At 48.1% G+C, this 17,800-nt stretch overlaps 1 protein-coding gene across 1 annotated transcript; it reads right to left on the bottom strand.

The window, feature by feature from the left end:
- Positions 1-601: 601 nt before the first annotated feature.
- LOC106606213 (uncharacterized) lies at positions 602-17,405 on the bottom strand. Its single transcript, XM_082976110.1, has 6 exons — positions 17,075-17,405; positions 15,328-16,756; positions 14,760-15,092; positions 1,824-1,893; positions 1,417-1,505; positions 602-625 (listed from the first exon to the last, which is right to left on the bottom strand). Exons 1-6 carry the CDS (start codon positions 17,323-17,325, stop codon positions 602-604), a joined length of 2,196 nt encoding a protein of 731 aa, XP_082832236.1. The 5' UTR covers positions 17,326-17,405.
- Between the last annotated feature and the right edge of the window lie 395 nt (positions 17,406-17,800).

The raw sequence follows: 17,800 nt of genomic DNA, 5'->3' as shown, positions 1-17,800 counted from the left end.
TTCTTTACTACCAGAACTATAGCATAGTTTAAGAAACCCCACATATTCAGTCATAGGATATCAAACTTTATTATCTTACAAACAAGTTTAAAAAAATCAAGATGGGACATTCACAGTTATATCCATTTGTATTCCCTTCCACAATACAACATTAGGTTTGAGTGGGTCATTAAAATGGTGCTCATCACACCCATAACTAAAACTAATCAATAGCTTTAATCCAGACTTTGATTAGCTGAATCCACGGTTCTGGTCAATTTCATTTGAACTCTTGTCTGAGGAAATAAACTGAAACTCAAAACCATTGAATTGAACAAATCTTCATAAAAAACATCCTGAATTAGTTAATATCTGAAAATTGACTTGAAGAGGAATTGACCAGATTTGTGTTGTTGTGCTGGAACAAAAGCCTGCCCTAAGGCTGAATCCCCCAGTGTAGGGAGGAGCAGGGTAATAAAGGGGTAAGGCTGGGATAAGGGGTTTGGTAAGGTAAAATACCAGTATACAGCTCTTCATCAGAGACTGTAGACTCAACCACATGGTGACATTAAGGCTGGTTTCCCAGATTAAGGCTCTACTCCTGAACTAAAAATAATCATGCTCAATGGAACATCTCCCGCTTCATCTGGGTCCAGGGTAAACCGTCTATGGGGGTGTCAGAACAAGCCCCAGTCCATTCTCCCAACCAGAAACGGAATGGCCATGGGGCAGATCCGGCAAATGCCAGATTTGGGCTGGTCCATCTTTAGCCGAGTCTAAATTGGGGTTGTGTGCAGAATTATTATAATTTGGCCAATACTGGGGAACGGGCCAGTGTTTTAGAACTGCCTGGGCCAAGTCGACCAAGAACGTCCATCTTGTTCCTCAGCTCAAATTCCCAACAACTAGCCTGGGTTCCAGCAGCGAGTCCCAACGTTCAGTCACCTGCAGAGAGAGAGAGCGAGAGAGACACTGAAAAAGGATTCTATTAAATTCTATGGGAGTGACATCACAAACACATCACCATGGTGACCGGAAAACCACAACATTCCGAATTCTGCACATACAGCTGTTTTATTGGAAAATATTTAACCCCCATTATGCCGGGTTTAAAGTACCCCAACGGTTTTCTCTTTCAACTAAACGATTATAAGGGACATTCATTGGACAATGAACAGCTTCCCTCAACATGTGGGTGATGGGGTTAAAATGCAGTCAGGGACAATAGAGAGGGGCTTAGCTCATCCAAACAGTGTCACACAGACAGTACAGAGTGAGAAGAGACCTGCTTAGTGAAGAGAGGGTGGTCAATGGAACCAGAACAACATTCAAAGGTTAAGCGCCCCAGAGTGTTACACCAGACCCTGGCTCTGACAATACAATCTGATAATACAGTATGTAGAAATTAAATCTAAATTATGATGTCTTAAGTCTTACCCTGGAGCCACGGGACACGGCGTACTCCACACTCTCTGATCCGTCAGCGTTCTGATACACCAGGTCAAACTTCCCTGGCTCTACCGGGGCTGAGGGACAGACAGACAGACATGTTAGGGTGGTCCGTCTTGGTAAAGTCCAGCAATGACAGGTGGTGCCTTCAGATGGCTGAGGGAAACATCGTCCGAGTCTCGATTCTCCATCTTTCTCCCAAAGTGTGCACTGGAACACTTATCATGGATTTAACAATGGAAGCTCACTCCAGCCAATCATTACATCAATCCAATGACAGGAAGTTGTACCAGTGCACTCTTTGGGAGAAGGGTGGAGAATCGCCATGCAACCAGTTATATCCTTCATTTCCCCCACTTTCATTTCAACTGTTAAGTGAGGGATCTTCATCCTACCTTGATAAGCAGAGAGCAGTTCTAGCTCAATCTGTTTGGTGCTGTGGTCAAAATGAATGATTTTCCCCTCCTGATAGACAAACAGGGAGAAAGAACATTACCCAAATGAAACAGATTAGATTTTTAAATATGTAGCATATAAACATTTCTTACCACATGTTATGTCCTAGTTCAGGACATAACTTGAAAAAAAATGTGCTGTCCACATACAGTTAGAGAAAACACTTCCTAACCGTGTTCAGACAGCTCTTCCTCCTCCTCAAGTTATACCAGACACCGAGGAGAGAGAAAACACTTCCTAACCGTGTTCAGACAGCTCTTCCTCCTCCTCAAGTTATACCAGACACCGAGGAGAGAGAAAACACTTCCTAACCGTGTTCAGACAGCTCTTCCTCCTCCTCAAGTTATACCAGACACCGAGGAGAGAGAAAACACTTCCTAACCGTGTTCAGACAGCTCTTCCTCCTCCTCCTCAAGTTATACCAGACACCGAGGAGAGAGAAAACACTTCCTAACCGTGTTCAGACAGCTCTTCCTCCTCCTCAAGTTATACCAGACACCGAGGAGAGAGAAAACACTTCCTAACCGTGTTCAGACAGCTCTTCCTCCTCCTCAAGTTATACCAGACACCGAGGAGAGAGAAAACACTTCCTAACCGTGTTCAGACAGCTCTTCCTCCTCCTCAAGTTATACCAGACACCGAGGAGAGAGAAAACACTTCCTAACCGTGTTCAGACAGCTCTTCCTCCTCCTCAAGTTATACCAGACACCGAGGAGAGAGAAAACACTTCCTAACCGTGTTCAGACAGCTCTTCCTCCTCCTCAAGTTATACCAGACACCGAGGAGAGAGAAAACACTTCCTAACCGTGTTCAGACAGCTCTTCCTCCTCCTCAAGTTATACCAGACACCGAGGAGAGAGAAAACACTTCCTAACCGTGTTCAGACAGCTCTTCCTCCTCCTCAAGTTATACCAGACACCGAGGAGAGAGAAAACACTTCCTAACCGTGTTCAGACAGCTCTTCCTCCTCCTCAAGTTATACTAGACACCGAGGAGAGAGAAAACACTTCCTAACCGTGTTCAGACAGCTCTTCCTCCTCCTCCTCAAGTTATACCAGACACCGAGGAGAGAGAAAACACTTCCTAACCGTGTTCAGACAGCTCTTCCTCCTCCTCCTCAAGTTATACCAGACACCGAGGAGAGAGAAAACACTTCCTAACCGTGTTCAGACAGCTCTTCCTCCTCCTCCTCAAGTTATACCAGACACCGAGGAGAGAGAAAACACTTCCTAACCGTGTTCAGACAGCTCTTCCTCCTCCTCCTCAAGTTATACCAGACACCGAGGAGAGAGAAAACACTTCCTAACCGTGTTCAGACAGCTCTTCCTCCTCCTCCTCAAGTTATACCAGACACCGAGGAGAGAGAAAACACTTCCTAACCGTGTTCAGACAGCTCTTCCTCCTCCTCCTCAAGTTATACCAGACACCGAGGAGAGAGAAAACACTTCCTAACCGTGTTCAGACAGCTCTTCCTCCTCCTCCTCAAGTTATACCAGACACCGAGGAGAGAGAAAACACTTCCTAACCGTGTTCAGACAGCTCTTCCTCCTCCTCCTCAAGTTATACCAGACACCGAGGAGAGAGAAAACACTTCCTAACCGTGTTCAGACAGCTCTTCCTCCTCCTCAAGTTATACCAGACACCGAGGAGAGAGAAAACACTTCCTAACCGTGTTCAGACAGCTCTTCCTCCTCCTCAAGTTATACCAGACACCGAGGAGAGAGAAAACACTTCCTAACCGTGTTCAGACAGCTCTTCCTCCTCCTCCTCAAGTTATACCAGACACCGAGGAGAGAGAAAACACTTCCTAACCGTGTTCAGACAGCTCTTCCTCCTCCTCAAGTTATACCAGACACCGAGGAGAGAGAAAACACTTCCTAACCGTGTTCAGACAGCTCTTCCTCCTCCTCCTCAAGTTATACCAGACACCGAGGAGAGAGAAAACACTTCCTAACCGTGTTCAGACAGCTCTTCCTCCTCCTCAAGTTATACCAGACACCGAGGAGAGAGAAAACACTTCCTAACCGTGTTCAGACAGCTCTTCCTCAAGTTATACCAGACACCGAGGAGAGAGAAAACACTTCCTAACCGTGTTCAGACAGCTCTTCCTCCTCCTCAAGTTATACCAGACACCGAGGAGAGAGAAAACACTTCCTAACCGTGTTCAGACAGCTCTTCCTCCTCCTCAAGTTATACCAGACACCGAGGAGAGAGAAAACACTTCCTAACCGTGTTCAGACAGCTCTTCCTCCTCCTCCTCAAGTTATACCAGACACCGAGGAGAGAGAAAACACTTCCTAACCGTGTTCAGACAGCTCTTCCTCCTCCTCAAGTTATACCAGACACCGAGGAGAGAGAAAACACTTCCTAACCGTGTTCAGACAGCTCTTCCTCCTCCTCAAGTTATACCAGACACCGAGGAGAGAGAAAACACTTCCTAACCGTGTTCAGACAGCTCTTCCTCCTCCTCAAGTTATACCAGACACCGAGGAGAGAGAAAACACTTCCTAACCGTGTTCAGACAGCTCTTCCTCCTCCTCAAGTTATACCAGACACCGAGGAGAGAGAAAACACTTCCTAACCGTGTTCAGACAGCTCTTCCTCCTCCTCCTCAAGTTATACCAGACACCGAGGAGAGAGAAAACACTTCCTAACCGTGTTCAGACAGCTCTTCCTCCTCCTCAAGTTATACCAGACACCGAGGAGAGAGAAAACACTTCCTAACCGTGTTCAGACAGCTCTTCCTCCTCCTCAAGTTATACCAGACACCGAGGAGAGAGAAAACACTTCCTAACCGTGTTCAGACAGCTCTTCCTCCTCCTCCTCAAGTTATACCAGACACCGAGGAGAGAGAAAACACTTCCTAACCGTGTTCAGACAGCTCTTCCTCCTCCTCCTCAAGTTATACCAGACACCGAGGAGAGAGAAAACACTTCCTAACCGTGTTCAGACAGCTCTTCCTCCTCCTCAAGTTATACCAGACACCGAGGAGAGAGAAAACACTTCCTAACCGTGTTCAGACAGCTCTTCCTCCTCCTCCTCAAGTTATACCAGACACCGAGGAGAGAGAAAACACTTCCTAACCGTGTTCAGACAGCTCTTCCTCCTCCTCCTCAAGTTATACCAGACACCGAGGAGAGAGAAAACACTTCCTAACCGTGTTCAGACAGCTCTTCCTCCTCCTCAAGTTATACCAGACACCGAGGAGAGAGAAAACACTTCCTAACCGTGTTCAGACAGCTCTTCCTCCTCCTCCTCAAGTTATACCAGACACCGAGGAGAGAGAAAACACTTCCTAACCGTGTTCAGACAGCTCTTCCTCCTCCTCAAGTTATACCAGACACCGAGGAGAGAGAAAACACTTCCTAACCGTGTTCAGACAGCTCTTCCTCCTCCTCAAGTTATACCAGACACCGAGGAGAGAGAAAACACTTCCTAACCGTGTTCAGACAGCTCTTCCTCCTCCTCCTCAAGTTATACCAGACACCGAGGAGAGAGAAAACACTTCCTAACCGTGTTCAGACAGCTCTTCCTCCTCCTCAAGTTATACCAGACACCGAGGAGAGAGAAAACACTTCCTAACCGTGTTCAGACAGCTCTTCCTCCTCCTCAAGTTATACCAGACACCGAGGAGAGAGAAAACACTTCCTAACCGTGTTCAGACAGCTCTTCCTCCTCCTCCTCAAGTTATACCAGACACCGAGGAGAGAGAAAACACTTCCTAACCGTGTTCAGACAGCTCTTCCTCCTCCTCAAGTTATACCAGACACCGAGGAGAGAGAAAACACTTCCTAACCGTGTTCAGACAGCTCTTCCTCCTCCTCCTCAAGTTATACCAGACACCGAGGAGAGAGAAAACACTTCCTAACCGTGTTCAGACAGCTCTTCCTCCTCCTCAAGTTATACCAGACACCGAGGAGAGAGAAAACACTTCCTAACCGTGTTCAGACAGCTCTTCCTCCTCCTCCTCAAGTTATACCAGACACCGAGGAGAGAGAAAACACTTCCTAACCGTGTTCAGACAGCTCTTCCTCCTCCTCAAGTTATACCAGACACCGAGGAGAGAGAAAACACTTCCTAACCGTGTTCAGACAGCTCTTCCTCCTCCTCCTCAAGTTATACCAGACACCGAGGAGAGAGAAAACACTTCCTAACCGTGTTCAGACAGCTCTTCCTCCTCCTCAAGTTATACCAGACACCGAGGAGAGAGAAAACACTTCCTAACCGTGTTCAGACAGCTCTTCCTCAAGTTATACCAGACACCGAGGAGAGAGAAAACACTTCCTAACCGTGTTCAGACAGCTCTTCCTCCTCCTCAAGTTATACCAGACACCGAGGAGAGAGAAAACACTTCCTAACCGTGTTCAGACAGCTCTTCCTCCTCCTCAAGTTATACCAGACACCGAGGAGAGAGAAAACACTTCCTAACCGTGTTCAGACAGCTCTTCCTCCTCCTCAAGTTATACCAGACACCGAGGAGAGAGAAAACACTTCCTAACCGTGTTCAGACAGCTCTTCCTCCTCCTCAAGTTATACCAGACACCGAGGAGAGAGAAAACACTTCCTAACCGTGTTCAGACAGCTCTTCCTCCTCCTCAAGTTATACCAGACACCGAGGAGAGAGAAAACACTTCCTAACCGTGTTCAGACAGCTCTTCCTCCTCCTCAAGTTATACCAGACACCGAGGAGAGAGAAAACACTTCCTAACCGTGTTCAGACAGCTCTTCCTCCTCCTCAAGTTATACCAGACACCGAGGAGAGAGAAAACACTTCCTAACCGTGTTCAGACAGCTCTTCCTCCTCCTCCTCAAGTTATACCAGACACCGAGGAGAGAGAAAACACTTTCTTAACCGTGTTCAGACAGCTCTTCCTCCTCCTCAAGTTATACCAGACACCGAGGAGAGAGAAAACACTTCCTAACCGTGTTCAGACAGCTCTTCCTCCTCCTCCTCAAGTTATACCAGACACCGAGGAGAGAGAAAACACTTCCTAACCGTGTTCAGACAGCTCTTCCTCCTCCTCCTCAAGTTATACCAGACACCGAGGAGAGAGAAAACACTTCCTAACCGTGTTCAGACAGCTCTTCCTCCTCCTCCTCAAGTTATACCAGACACCGAGGAGAGAGAAAACACTTCCTAACCGTGTTCAGACAGCTCTTCCTCCTCCTCAAGTTATACCAGACACCGAGGAGAGAGAAAACACTTCCTAACCGTGTTCAGACAGCTCTTCCTCCTCCTCAAGTTATACCAGACACCGAGGAGAGAGAAAACACTTCCTAACCGTGTTCAGACAGCTCTTCCTCCTCCTCAAGTTATACCAGACACCGAGGAGAGAGAAAACACTTCCTAACCGTGTTCAGACAGCTCTTCCTCCTCCTCCTCAAGTTATACCAGACACCGAGGAGAGAGAAAACACTTCCTAACCGTGTTCAGACAGCTCTTCCTCCTCCTCCTCAAGTTATACCAGACACCGAGGAGAGAGAAAACACTTCCTAACCGTGTTCAGACAGCTCTTCCTCCTCCTCCTCAAGTTATACCAGACACCGAGGAGAGAGAAAACACTTCCTAACCGTGTTCAGACAGCTCTTCCTCCTCCTCAAGTTATACCAGACACCGAGGAGAGAGAAAACACTTCCTAACCGTGTTCAGACAGCTCTTCCTCCTCCTCCTCAAGTTATACCAGACACCGAGGAGAGAGAAAACACTTCCTAACCGTGTTCAGACAGCTCTTCCTCCTCCTCAAGTTATACCAGACACCGAGGAGAGAGAAAACACTTCCTAACCGTGTTCAGACAGCTCTTCCTCCTCCTCCTCAAGTTATACCAGACACCGAGGAGAGAGAAAACACTTCCTAACCGTGTTCAGACAGCTCTTCCTCCTCCTCAAGTTATACCAGACACCGAGGAGAGAGAAAACACTTCCTAACCGTGTTCAGACAGCTCTTCCTCCTCCTCAAGTTATACCAGACACCGAGGAGAGAGAAAACACTTCCTAACCGTGTTCAGACAGCTCTTCCTCCTCCTCAAGTTATACCAGACACCGAGGAGAGAGAAAACACTTCCTAACCGTGTTCAGACAGCTCTTCCTCCTCCTCCTCAAGTTATACCAGACACCGAGGAGAGAGAAAACACTTCCTAACCGTGTTCAGACAGCTCTTCCTCCTCCTCCTCAAGTTATACCAGACACCGAGGAGAGAGAAAACACTTCCTAACCGTGTTCAGACAGCTCTTCCTCCTCCTCAAGTTATACCAGACACCGAGGAGAGAGAAAACACTTCCTAACCGTGTTCAGACAGCTCTTCCTCCTCCTCCTCAAGTTATACCAGACACCGAGGAGAGAGAAAACACTTCCTAACCGTGTTCAGACAGCTCTTCCTCCTCCTCAAGTTATACCAGACACCGAGGAGAGAGAAAACACTTCCTAACCGTGTTCAGACAGCTCTTCCTCCTCCTCAAGTTATACCAGACACCGAGGAGAGAGAAAACACTTCCTAACCGTGTTCAGACAGCTCTTCCTCCTCCTCAAGTTATACCAGACACCGAGGAGAGAGAAAACACTTCCTAACCGTGTTCAGACAGCTCTTCCTCCTCCTCAAGTTATACCAGACACCGAGGAGAGAGAAAACACTTCCTAACCGTGTTCAGACAGCTCTTCCTCCTCCTCAAGTTATACCAGACACCGAGGAGAGAGAAAACACTTCCTAACCGTGTTCAGACAGCTCTTCCTCCTCCTCCTCAAGTTATACCAGACACCGAGGAGAGAGAAAACACTTCCTAACCGTGTTCAGACAGCTCTTCCTCCTCCTCAAGTTATACCAGACACCGAGGAGAGAGAAAACACTTCCTAACCGTGTTCAGACAGCTCTTCCTCCTCCTCCTCAAGTTATACCAGACACCGAGGAGAGAGAAAACACTTCCTAACCGTGTTCAGACAGCTCTTCCTCCTCCTCAAGTTATACCAGACACCGAGGAGAGAGAAAACACTTCCTAACCGTGTTCAGACAGCTCTTCCTCCTCCTCAAGTTATACCAGACACCGAGGAGAGAGAAAACACTTCCTAACCGTGTTCAGACAGCTCTTCCTCCTCCTCCTCAAGTTATACCAGACACCGAGGAGAGAGAAAACACTTCCTAACCGTGTTCAGACAGCTCTTCCTCCTCCTCAAGTTATACCAGACACCGAGGAGAGAGAAAACACTTCCTAACCGTGTTCAGACAGCTCTTCCTCCTCCTCCTCAAGTTATACCAGACACCGAGGAGAGAGAAAACACTTCCTAACCGTGTTCAGACAGCTCTTCCTCCTCCTCAAGTTATACCAGACACCGAGGAGAGAGAAAACACTTCCTAACCGTGTTCAGACAGCTCTTCCTCCTCCTCAAGTTATACCAGACACCGAGGAGAGAGAAAACACTTCCTAACCGTGTTCAGACAGCTCTTCCTCCTCCTCCTCAAGTTATACCAGACACCGAGGAGAGAGAAAACACTTCCTAACCGTGTTCAGACAGCTCTTCCTCCTCCTCAAGTTATACCAGACACCGAGGAGAGAGAAAACACTTCCTAACCGTGTTCAGACAGCTCTTCCTCCTCCTCCTCAAGTTATACCAGACACCGAGGAGAGAGAAAACACTTCCTAACCGTGTTCAGACAGCTCTTCCTCCTCCTCAAGTTATACCAGACACCGAGGAGAGAGAAAACACTTCCTAACCGTGTTCAGACAGCTCTTCCTCAAGTTATACCAGACACCGAGGAGAGAGAAAACACTTCCTAACCGTGTTCAGACAGCTCTTCCTCCTCCTCAAGTTATACCAGACACCGAGGAGAGAGAAAACACTTCCTAACCGTGTTCAGACAGCTCTTCCTCCTCCTCAAGTTATACCAGACACCGAGGAGAGAGAAAACACTTCCTAACCGTGTTCAGACAGCTCTTCCTCCTCCTCAAGTTATACCAGACACCGAGGAGAGAGAAAACACTTCCTAACCGTGTTCAGACAGCTCTTCCTCCTCCTCAAGTTATACCAGACACCGAGGAGAGAGAAAACACTTCCTAACCGTGTTCAGACAGCTCTTCCTCCTCCTCAAGTTATACCAGACACCGAGGAGAGAGAAAACACTTCCTAACCGTGTTCAGACAGCTCTTCCTCCTCCTCAAGTTATACCAGACACCGAGGAGAGAGAAAACACTTCCTAACCGTGTTCAGACAGCTCTTCCTCCTCCTCCTCAAGTTATACCAGACACCGAGGAGAGAGAAAACACTTCCTAACCGTGTTCAGACAGCTCTTCCTCCTCCTCCTCAAGTTATACCAGACACCGAGGAGAGAGAAAACACTTCCTAACCGTGTTCAGACAGCTCTTCCTCCTCCTCAAGTTATACCAGACACCGAGGAGAGAGAAAACACTTCCTAACCGTGTTCAGACAGCTCTTCCTCCTCCTCAAGTTATACCAGACACCGAGGAGAGAGAAAACACTTCCTAACCGTGTTCAGACAGCTCTTCCTCCTCCTCCTCAAGTTATACCAGACACCGAGGAGAGAGAAAACACTTCCTAACCGTGTTCAGACAGCTCTTCCTCCTCCTCAAGTTATACCAGACACCGAGGAGAGAGAAAACACTTCCTAACCGTGTTCAGACAGCTCTTCCTCCTCCTCCTCAAGTTATACCAGACACCGAGGAGAGAGAAAACACTTCCTAACCGTGTTCAGACAGCTCTTCCTCCTCCTCCTCAAGTTATACCAGACACCGAGGAGAGAGAAAACACTTCCTAACCGTGTTCAGACAGCTCTTCCTCCTCCTCCTCAAGTTATACCAGACACCGAGGAGAGAGAAAACACTTCCTAACCGTGTTCAGACAGCTCTTCCTCCTCCTCCTCAAGTTATACCAGACACCGAGGAGAGAGAAAACACTTCCTAACCGTGTTCAGACAGCTCTTCCTCCTCAAGTTATACCAGACACCGAGGAGAGAGAAAACACTTCCTAACCGTGTTCAGACAGCTCTTCCTCCTCCTCAAGTTATACCAGACACCGAGGAGAGAGAAAACACTTCCTAACCGTGTTCAGACAGCTCTTCCTCCTCCTCAAGTTATACCAGACACCGAGGAGAGAGAAAACACTTCCTAACCGTGTTCAGACAGCTCTTCCTCCTCCTCAAGTTATACCAGACACCGAGGAGAGAGAAAACACTTCCTAACCGTGTTCAGACAGCTCTTCCTCCTCCTCAAGTTATACCAGACACCGAGGAGAGAGAAAACACTTCCTAACCGTGTTCAGACAGCTCTTCCTCCTCCTCAAGTTATACCAGACACCGAGGAGAGAGAAAACACTTCCTAACCGTGTTCAGACAGCTCTTCCTCCTCCTCCTCAAGTTATACCAGACACCGAGGAGAGAGAAAACACTTCCTAACCGTGTTCAGACAGCTCTTCCTCCTCCTCCTCAAGTTATACCAGACACCGAGGAGAGAGAAAACACTTCCTAACCGTGTTCAGACAGCTCTTCCTCCTCCTCCTCAAGTTATACCAGACACCGAGGAGAGAGAAAACACTTCCTAACCGTGTTCAGACAGCTCTTCCTCCTCCTCAAGTTATACCAGACACCGAGGAGAGAGAAAACACTTCCTAACCGTGTTCAGACAGCTCTTCCTCCTCCTCCTCAAGTTATACCAGACACCGAGGAGAGAGAAAACACTTCCTAACCGTGTTCAGACAGCTCTTCCTCCTCCTCCTCAAGTTATACCAGACACCGAGGAGAGAGAAAACACTTCCTAACCGTGTTCAGACAGCTCTTCCTCCTCCTCCTCAAGTTATACCAGACACCGAGGAGAGAGAAAACACTTCCTAACCGTGTTCAGACAGCTCTTCCTCCTCCTCCTCAAGTTATACCAGACACCGAGGAGAGAGAAAACACTTCCTAACCGTGTTCAGACAGCTCTTCCTCCTCAAGTTATACCAGACACCGAGGAGAGAGAAAACACTTCCTAACCGTGTTCAGACAGCTCTTCCTCCTCCTCAAGTTATACCAGACACCGAGGAGAGAGAAAACACTTCCTAACCGTGTTCAGACAGCTCTTCCTCCTCCTCAAGTTATACCAGACACCGAGGAGAGAGAAAACACTTCCTAACCGTGTTCAGACAGCTCTTCCTCCTCCTCAAGTTATACCAGACACCGAGGAGAGAGAAAACACTTCCTAACCGTGTTCAGACAGCTCTTCCTCCTCCTCAAGTTATACCAGACACCGAGGAGAGAGAAAACACTTCCTAACCGTGTTCAGACAGCTCTTCCTCCTCCTCAAGTTATACCAGACACCGAGGAGAGAGAAAACACTTCCTAACCGTGTTCAGACAGCTCTTCCTCCTCCTCCTCAAGTTATACCAGACACCGAGGAGAGAGAAAACACTTCCTAACCGTGTTCAGACAGCTCTTCCTCCTCCTCCTCAAGTTATACCAGACACCGAGGAGAGAGAAAACACTTCCTAACCGTGTTCAGACAGCTCTTCCTCCTCCTCCTCAAGTTATACCAGACACCGAGGAGAGAGAAAACACTTCCTAACCGTGTTCAGACAGCTCTTCCTCCTCCTCAAGTTATACCAGACACCGAGGAGAGAGAAAACACTTCCTAACCGTGTTCAGACAGCTCTTCCTCCTCCTCAAGTTATACCAGACACCGAGGAGAGAGAAAACACTTCCTAACCGTGTTCAGACAGCTCTTCCTCCTCCTCAAGTTATACCAGACACCGAGGAGAGAGAAAACAGTGAGTCTTTCAACTATTTTTACTCACTTTATACTCAGACACCTCTGGTGTGTAGTTCTCTGTCAGCTCCAGCAGCTGTGAACACACACACACACACACACACACAGGACAGAGTGATAATGAGTTACATGGAGGCCTTAGCAACACACACCTCCACAGACATCTCTCACTGTTCTATTTTATTCACATGGAAAATGGAGGGACTTACAGTGGCAAGAAAAAGTATATGAACCCTTTGGAATTACCTGGATTTCTGCATAAATTGGTCATAAAATTTGATCTGATCTTTATCTAAGTCACAACAATAGACAAACAGTGCGCTTAAACTAATAACATACAAATGATTATACTTTTCTTGTCTATATTGAATACATAATTTAAACATTCAGTGTAGGTTTGAAAAAGTATGTGAACCCCTAGGTTAATGACTTCTCAAAGCTAATTAGAGTCAGGAGTCAACTGACCTGGAGTCCAATCAATGAGACGATATTAGAGATGTTGGTTAGAGCTGCCTTGCCCTATAAAAAACACTCACACAATCTGAGTTTGCTATTCACAAGAAGCATTGCCTGATGTGAACCATGCCTCGAACAAAAGAGATCTCAGAAGACCTAAGATTAAGAATTGTTGACTTGCATAAAGCTGGAAAGAGTTACAAAGCATCTCTAAAAGCCTTGATGTTCATCAGTCCACGGTAAGACAAACTGTCTATAAATGGAGAAAGTTCAGCACTGTTGCTACTCTCCCTAGGAGTGGCCGTCCTGTAAAGATGACTACTGCAAGAGCACAGAGCAGAATGCTCAATGAGGTTAAAAAGTATCCTAGAGTGTCAGCTAAAGACTTACAGAAATCTCTGGAACATGCTAACATCTCTGTTGACGAGTCTACGATACGTAAAACACTGAACAAGAATGGTGTTCAGGGGAGGACACCACGGAAGAAGCATTGCTGCCCGTCTGAAGTTCACAAAAGAGCCCCTGGATGTTCCGAAATATTCTGTGGACTGATGAAACTACAGTTGAGTTGTTTGGAAGGAACACACAACACTATGTGTAGAGAAAAAAAAAGGCACAGCACACCAACATCAAAACCTCATCACCACTGTAAAGTATGGTGGAAGGAGCATCATGGTTTGGAGCTGCATTGCTGCCTCAGGGCCTGGACAGCTTGCTATCATCAACGGAAAAATGAATTCTCAAGTTTATCAAGACATTTTGAAGGAGAATGTTAGGCTATCTGTACGCCAACTGAAGTTCAACAGAAGTTGGGCGACGAAACAGGACAACGACCCAAAACACAGAAGTAAATCAACAACAGAATGGCTTCAACAGAAGAAAATACACCTTCTGGAGTGGCCCAGTCAGAGTCCTGACCTCAACCCGATTCAGATGCTGTGGCATGACCTCAAGAGAGCAGTTCACACCAGACCTCCCAAGAATATTGCTGAACTGAAACAGTTGTTTAGAGGAATGGTCCAAAATTCCTCCTGACCATTGTACAGGTCTGATCCACAACTACAGAAAACGTTTGGTTGAGGTTATTGCTGCCAAAGGAGGGTCAAACAGTAAATCCAAGACTTCATACTTTTTCAACCCTGTGCTGTGCATGTTTACACGGTGGGTTCAATAAAGACATGAAAAACTAATAACAAACAATTTTTGGTTAAGCAGACCGTTTGTCTATTGTTGTGACTTAGATGAAGATCAGATAAAATGTGATGACGAATTAATGCAGAAATCCAGGTAATTCCAAAGGGTTCACATACTTTCTCTTGCCACTACATTAGCAGCATCTTTAACTCTTTCCCTCCTCGTCCATTGAGAGTCTACTGAATTAGTACAGCTAGGAGTTTCCTGACCACATGACCTGAGCAGGAAAACCTCCAGTGTCTGAATGGAGTGACTCTATACACTAACTATGGTATTCTTTCTACTAGTACACTAAGGTCCTTCCATTTGAACCACTGGGAAACAGTGGCAAGTGTTGCTGAGTGGACCACCCTGGCTAAATAAAGACATGAAATGAGTGAAGGTAAACACATTGCTTCCATTTGAACCCAGTGTATCAGACTGAGCTGTGTGGTGAGTACAGAACTGTTCCACCAGCAGCAGGTCTGTAAGCGGCGGGTTACCTCGGCGGTCTGTAAGCGGCGGGTTACCTCGGCGGTCTGTAAGCGGCGGGTTACCTCGGCGGTCTGTAAGCGGCGGGTTACCTCGGCGGTCTGTAAGCGGCGGGTTACCTCGGCGGTCTGTAAGCGGCGGGTTACCTCGGCGGTCTGTAAGCGGCGGGTTACCTCGGCGGTCTGTAAGCGGCGGGTTACCTCGGCGGTCTGTAAGCGGCGGGTTACCTCGGTGGTCTGTAAGCGGCGGGTTACCTTGAAGGCGATCTTCTGTCCGTCCTGAGGGGGAGCAGCTAGGAGGGGCATCTCACTGTAGTCCCTCTTGGGGACACTCTCTGATGGGTTCTACAACACACACACACACACACACCTATAAATGTCATACCTCCCACATCTTCATTCCAGCAGCAACAGAAGTAGGTTACAGAATGACACAGGGTTGGTGTCATGTCCATTTCAATTCAGCAAGTAAACTGAAATTCCAATTCCAGTTCTGTGCTTTTCAATGAGAAAAAAAATGCAATCTAAATGACTTGAATTGACCAACCCTGGAATACTGTGTAGCAGTCTGTTGACTTACCTGGAACACCACAGAGCTGTTAATCAGGGAGTCCTTCTGGTACGATGGTGGCTGCTGATGAGTCTGCTGTTCACCTTCATAGTTGAAATAAAACCCTGCATTATCTCCTCTCCCTCCTCTACCCCCACCACGAGGACCCCTGTCCCCCTCCCCACCTCTACCCCCACCACGAGGACCCCTGTCCCCCTCCCCACCTCTACCCCCACCACGAGGACCCCTGTCCCACTCCCCACCTCTACCCCCACCACGAGGATCCCTGTCCCACTCCCCACCTCTACCCCCACCACGAGGACCCCTGTCCCACTCCCCACCTCTACCCCCACCACGAGGACCCCTGTCCCACTCCCCACCTCTACCCCCACCACCCCAACGCTGGCCTCCATCCCCTCTACCCCCACCTCTCTCTGGACCCCTAGGGCTTCCCCTGCCTCGGCCTCTCCAGGTGGGTTCTGCTGCCATGGCAGGGACTATCCCCATCCCCAGGCTCGGTTGTTTGATAACCAGCTGGATCTCCTCCTCACTGCTACTACTAGAGCCTGGGCTCTCAGGTCTCCTCTGGGCCTTCTGCACTGCCGGGGTAGAGCCTGGCCCTGGAGCATTAGCTCTCTGGCCAGGGGATACAGAGGTCCTGGGACCTGAGGAAGGAAGGCTGGGCCTGGGCTTGGAGGGGGTGGTTTTGTCCCTAGGACCAGCTCCGGAGCCTGTGGGAATGGTGGTAGGAGGAGTGGCAGCAGGCTTGGATAGAGGAGTCTGGTTTTTAACGGGAGGTTGGCCTGTGGTGGCTTTGCTAGAGGCATCGTCACCCGATGAGTCTGAGGAGTCTGAATCAGATGATGAGGGAGGGGGGCGTGGTTTCTTATTGGGGGCTGGGGGTTTAACTACAGGGGTGGCTTTAGATGTGACAGGGGGTGTAGAGCTAGCAGAGTGTGATTTGGGGGGTAGTTTCTGCATGGGAGTTTTACTGGGGGCCTCCTCCTCACTACTGCTTTCACTGGAATCAGAAGAGTCGTCCGTTTCCCCATTCGGGGTCTTTGCTGTGGCTTTACCGTTAACAGATACTGCTGTGGCCGCTGGAGCCTTCTTGGTGTTTTTGTCTGATTTGACTACAGTGGGAGAGGGTCCTGTGGACGAGGTGGGAGAGGGTCCTGTGGACGAGGTGGGAGAGGGTCCTGTGGACGAGGCAGTGGTTTTGGTCTCCACCTTCTTATCCTTCTTTTTCTTCTTCTGTTTCTTCTTGTCTTCTTTCCTCTTCTCTTCAACCGCAGCCTGGTTGGAATCGGCCTCCTCACCCTCCTCGTTCTTTCTCTTCTTCTTCTTTTTCTTCCACCCTTCACTCACTCGGTTCTGTGTGGGCTCCTCCTTCTCGGCATCTCTCCTCCGCTTCTTGGACTGACTTCCATTCGAAAGGGTTAGGGTGTCCACCTTCACTCTGTCAATCAACACAACACGGAGGGTTGGAACGGTAGATATTCTCAAAGTACTAGGGGTGGTGTGTGTGAAAACATATTTGCCTAGGCTAAGACCAGGCTTAGAGTACAATCCCTCTATTGTTTTGTTGCTAGTTAGGCTGTATAACCAACTCAAATAAATAGAATGAACCAACCACGTGGGTAAGATCACGGACTGAAATCTTAATGAAAGTTACAGCGCCATTAGCTCTTGTCCAAGGCGCCAGCGCAGGTCTAGAGCTAAGCGTGGATCAGACTGGATAAAAACATGTCTGGCTAGGCGGGGGTGTGTAACGCACCTGATGCTGTCGTTGTCTCGGACTACGTAGATGCTCTCTGTATGCGGCAGGTAGCAGTCTTCAATGAACAGACTCAAAATGCTCCTGCGACTGAAGTCGAACTTTTCCCTGATTACGCTGGCTATGTCTGCTACCACCCGGCATTTGTTCAGATCAACGAGCACCCAGCACATGCGACAGTCGGATACCGAGGGCGGCGGGTAATCAAAATACAATCGCACCCGTATCACATTGGTATTGGAGGCTGCCATTGTTGCGGGGTGGAAGGAAATCTAGCTCACACGCCGTTTAGAAACTAGTTGCCTGTCTTTTGAAGAGTTGACTCGTTCAGTTACCGCCACCTGTTGGTACGGAAGGGAATTAGCCAGCTAAATATTTCATTACTCTCCCTCATACAGGAAGCACTAGCCGGTTCCCACTAGGTAACACAGCCACAAAGTCAAGTATACCCTGAAATCTAGCCAGTAGCCGGTTCCCACTAGGTAACACAGCCACAAAGTCAAGTATACTCTAAAATCTAGCCAGTAGCCGGTTCCCACTAGGTAACACAGCTACAAAGTCAAGTATACTCTAAAATCTAGCCAGTAGCCGGTTCCCACTAGGTAACACAGCCACAAAGTCAAGTGTACTCTAAAATCTAGCCAGTAGCCGGTTCCCACTAGGTAACACAGCCACAAAGTCAAGTGTACTCTAAAATCTAGCCAGTAGCCGGTTCCCACTAGGTAA

This window comes from Salmo salar, chromosome 06, assembly GCF_965601325.2.
Source record: "Salmo salar chromosome 06, fSalSal1, whole genome shotgun sequence".
Classification (NCBI taxonomy): Eukaryota; Metazoa; Chordata; class Actinopteri; order Salmoniformes; family Salmonidae; genus Salmo; species Salmo salar.
Note: the sequence above shows the minus strand (reverse complement) of the source record. Positions and strands in the feature narration are given on the sequence as shown.

Excerpts from the sequence above, each read along its gene's own strand:
- LOC106606213 (XM_082976110.1), bottom strand. The coding sequence starts at position 17,325 with ATGGCAGCCTCCAATACCAATGTGATACGGGTGCGATTGTATTTTGAT. Across the intron at positions 16,757-17,074 it reads CGAGACAACGACAGCATCAG|AGTGAAGGTGGACACCCTAA; the intron begins GTGCGTTACACA and ends GTTGATTGACAG. Across the intron at positions 1,506-1,823 it reads ACTGCTCTCTGCTTATCAAG|CCCCGGTAGAGCCAGGGAAG; the intron begins GTAGGATGAAGA and ends TCTGTCCCTCAG.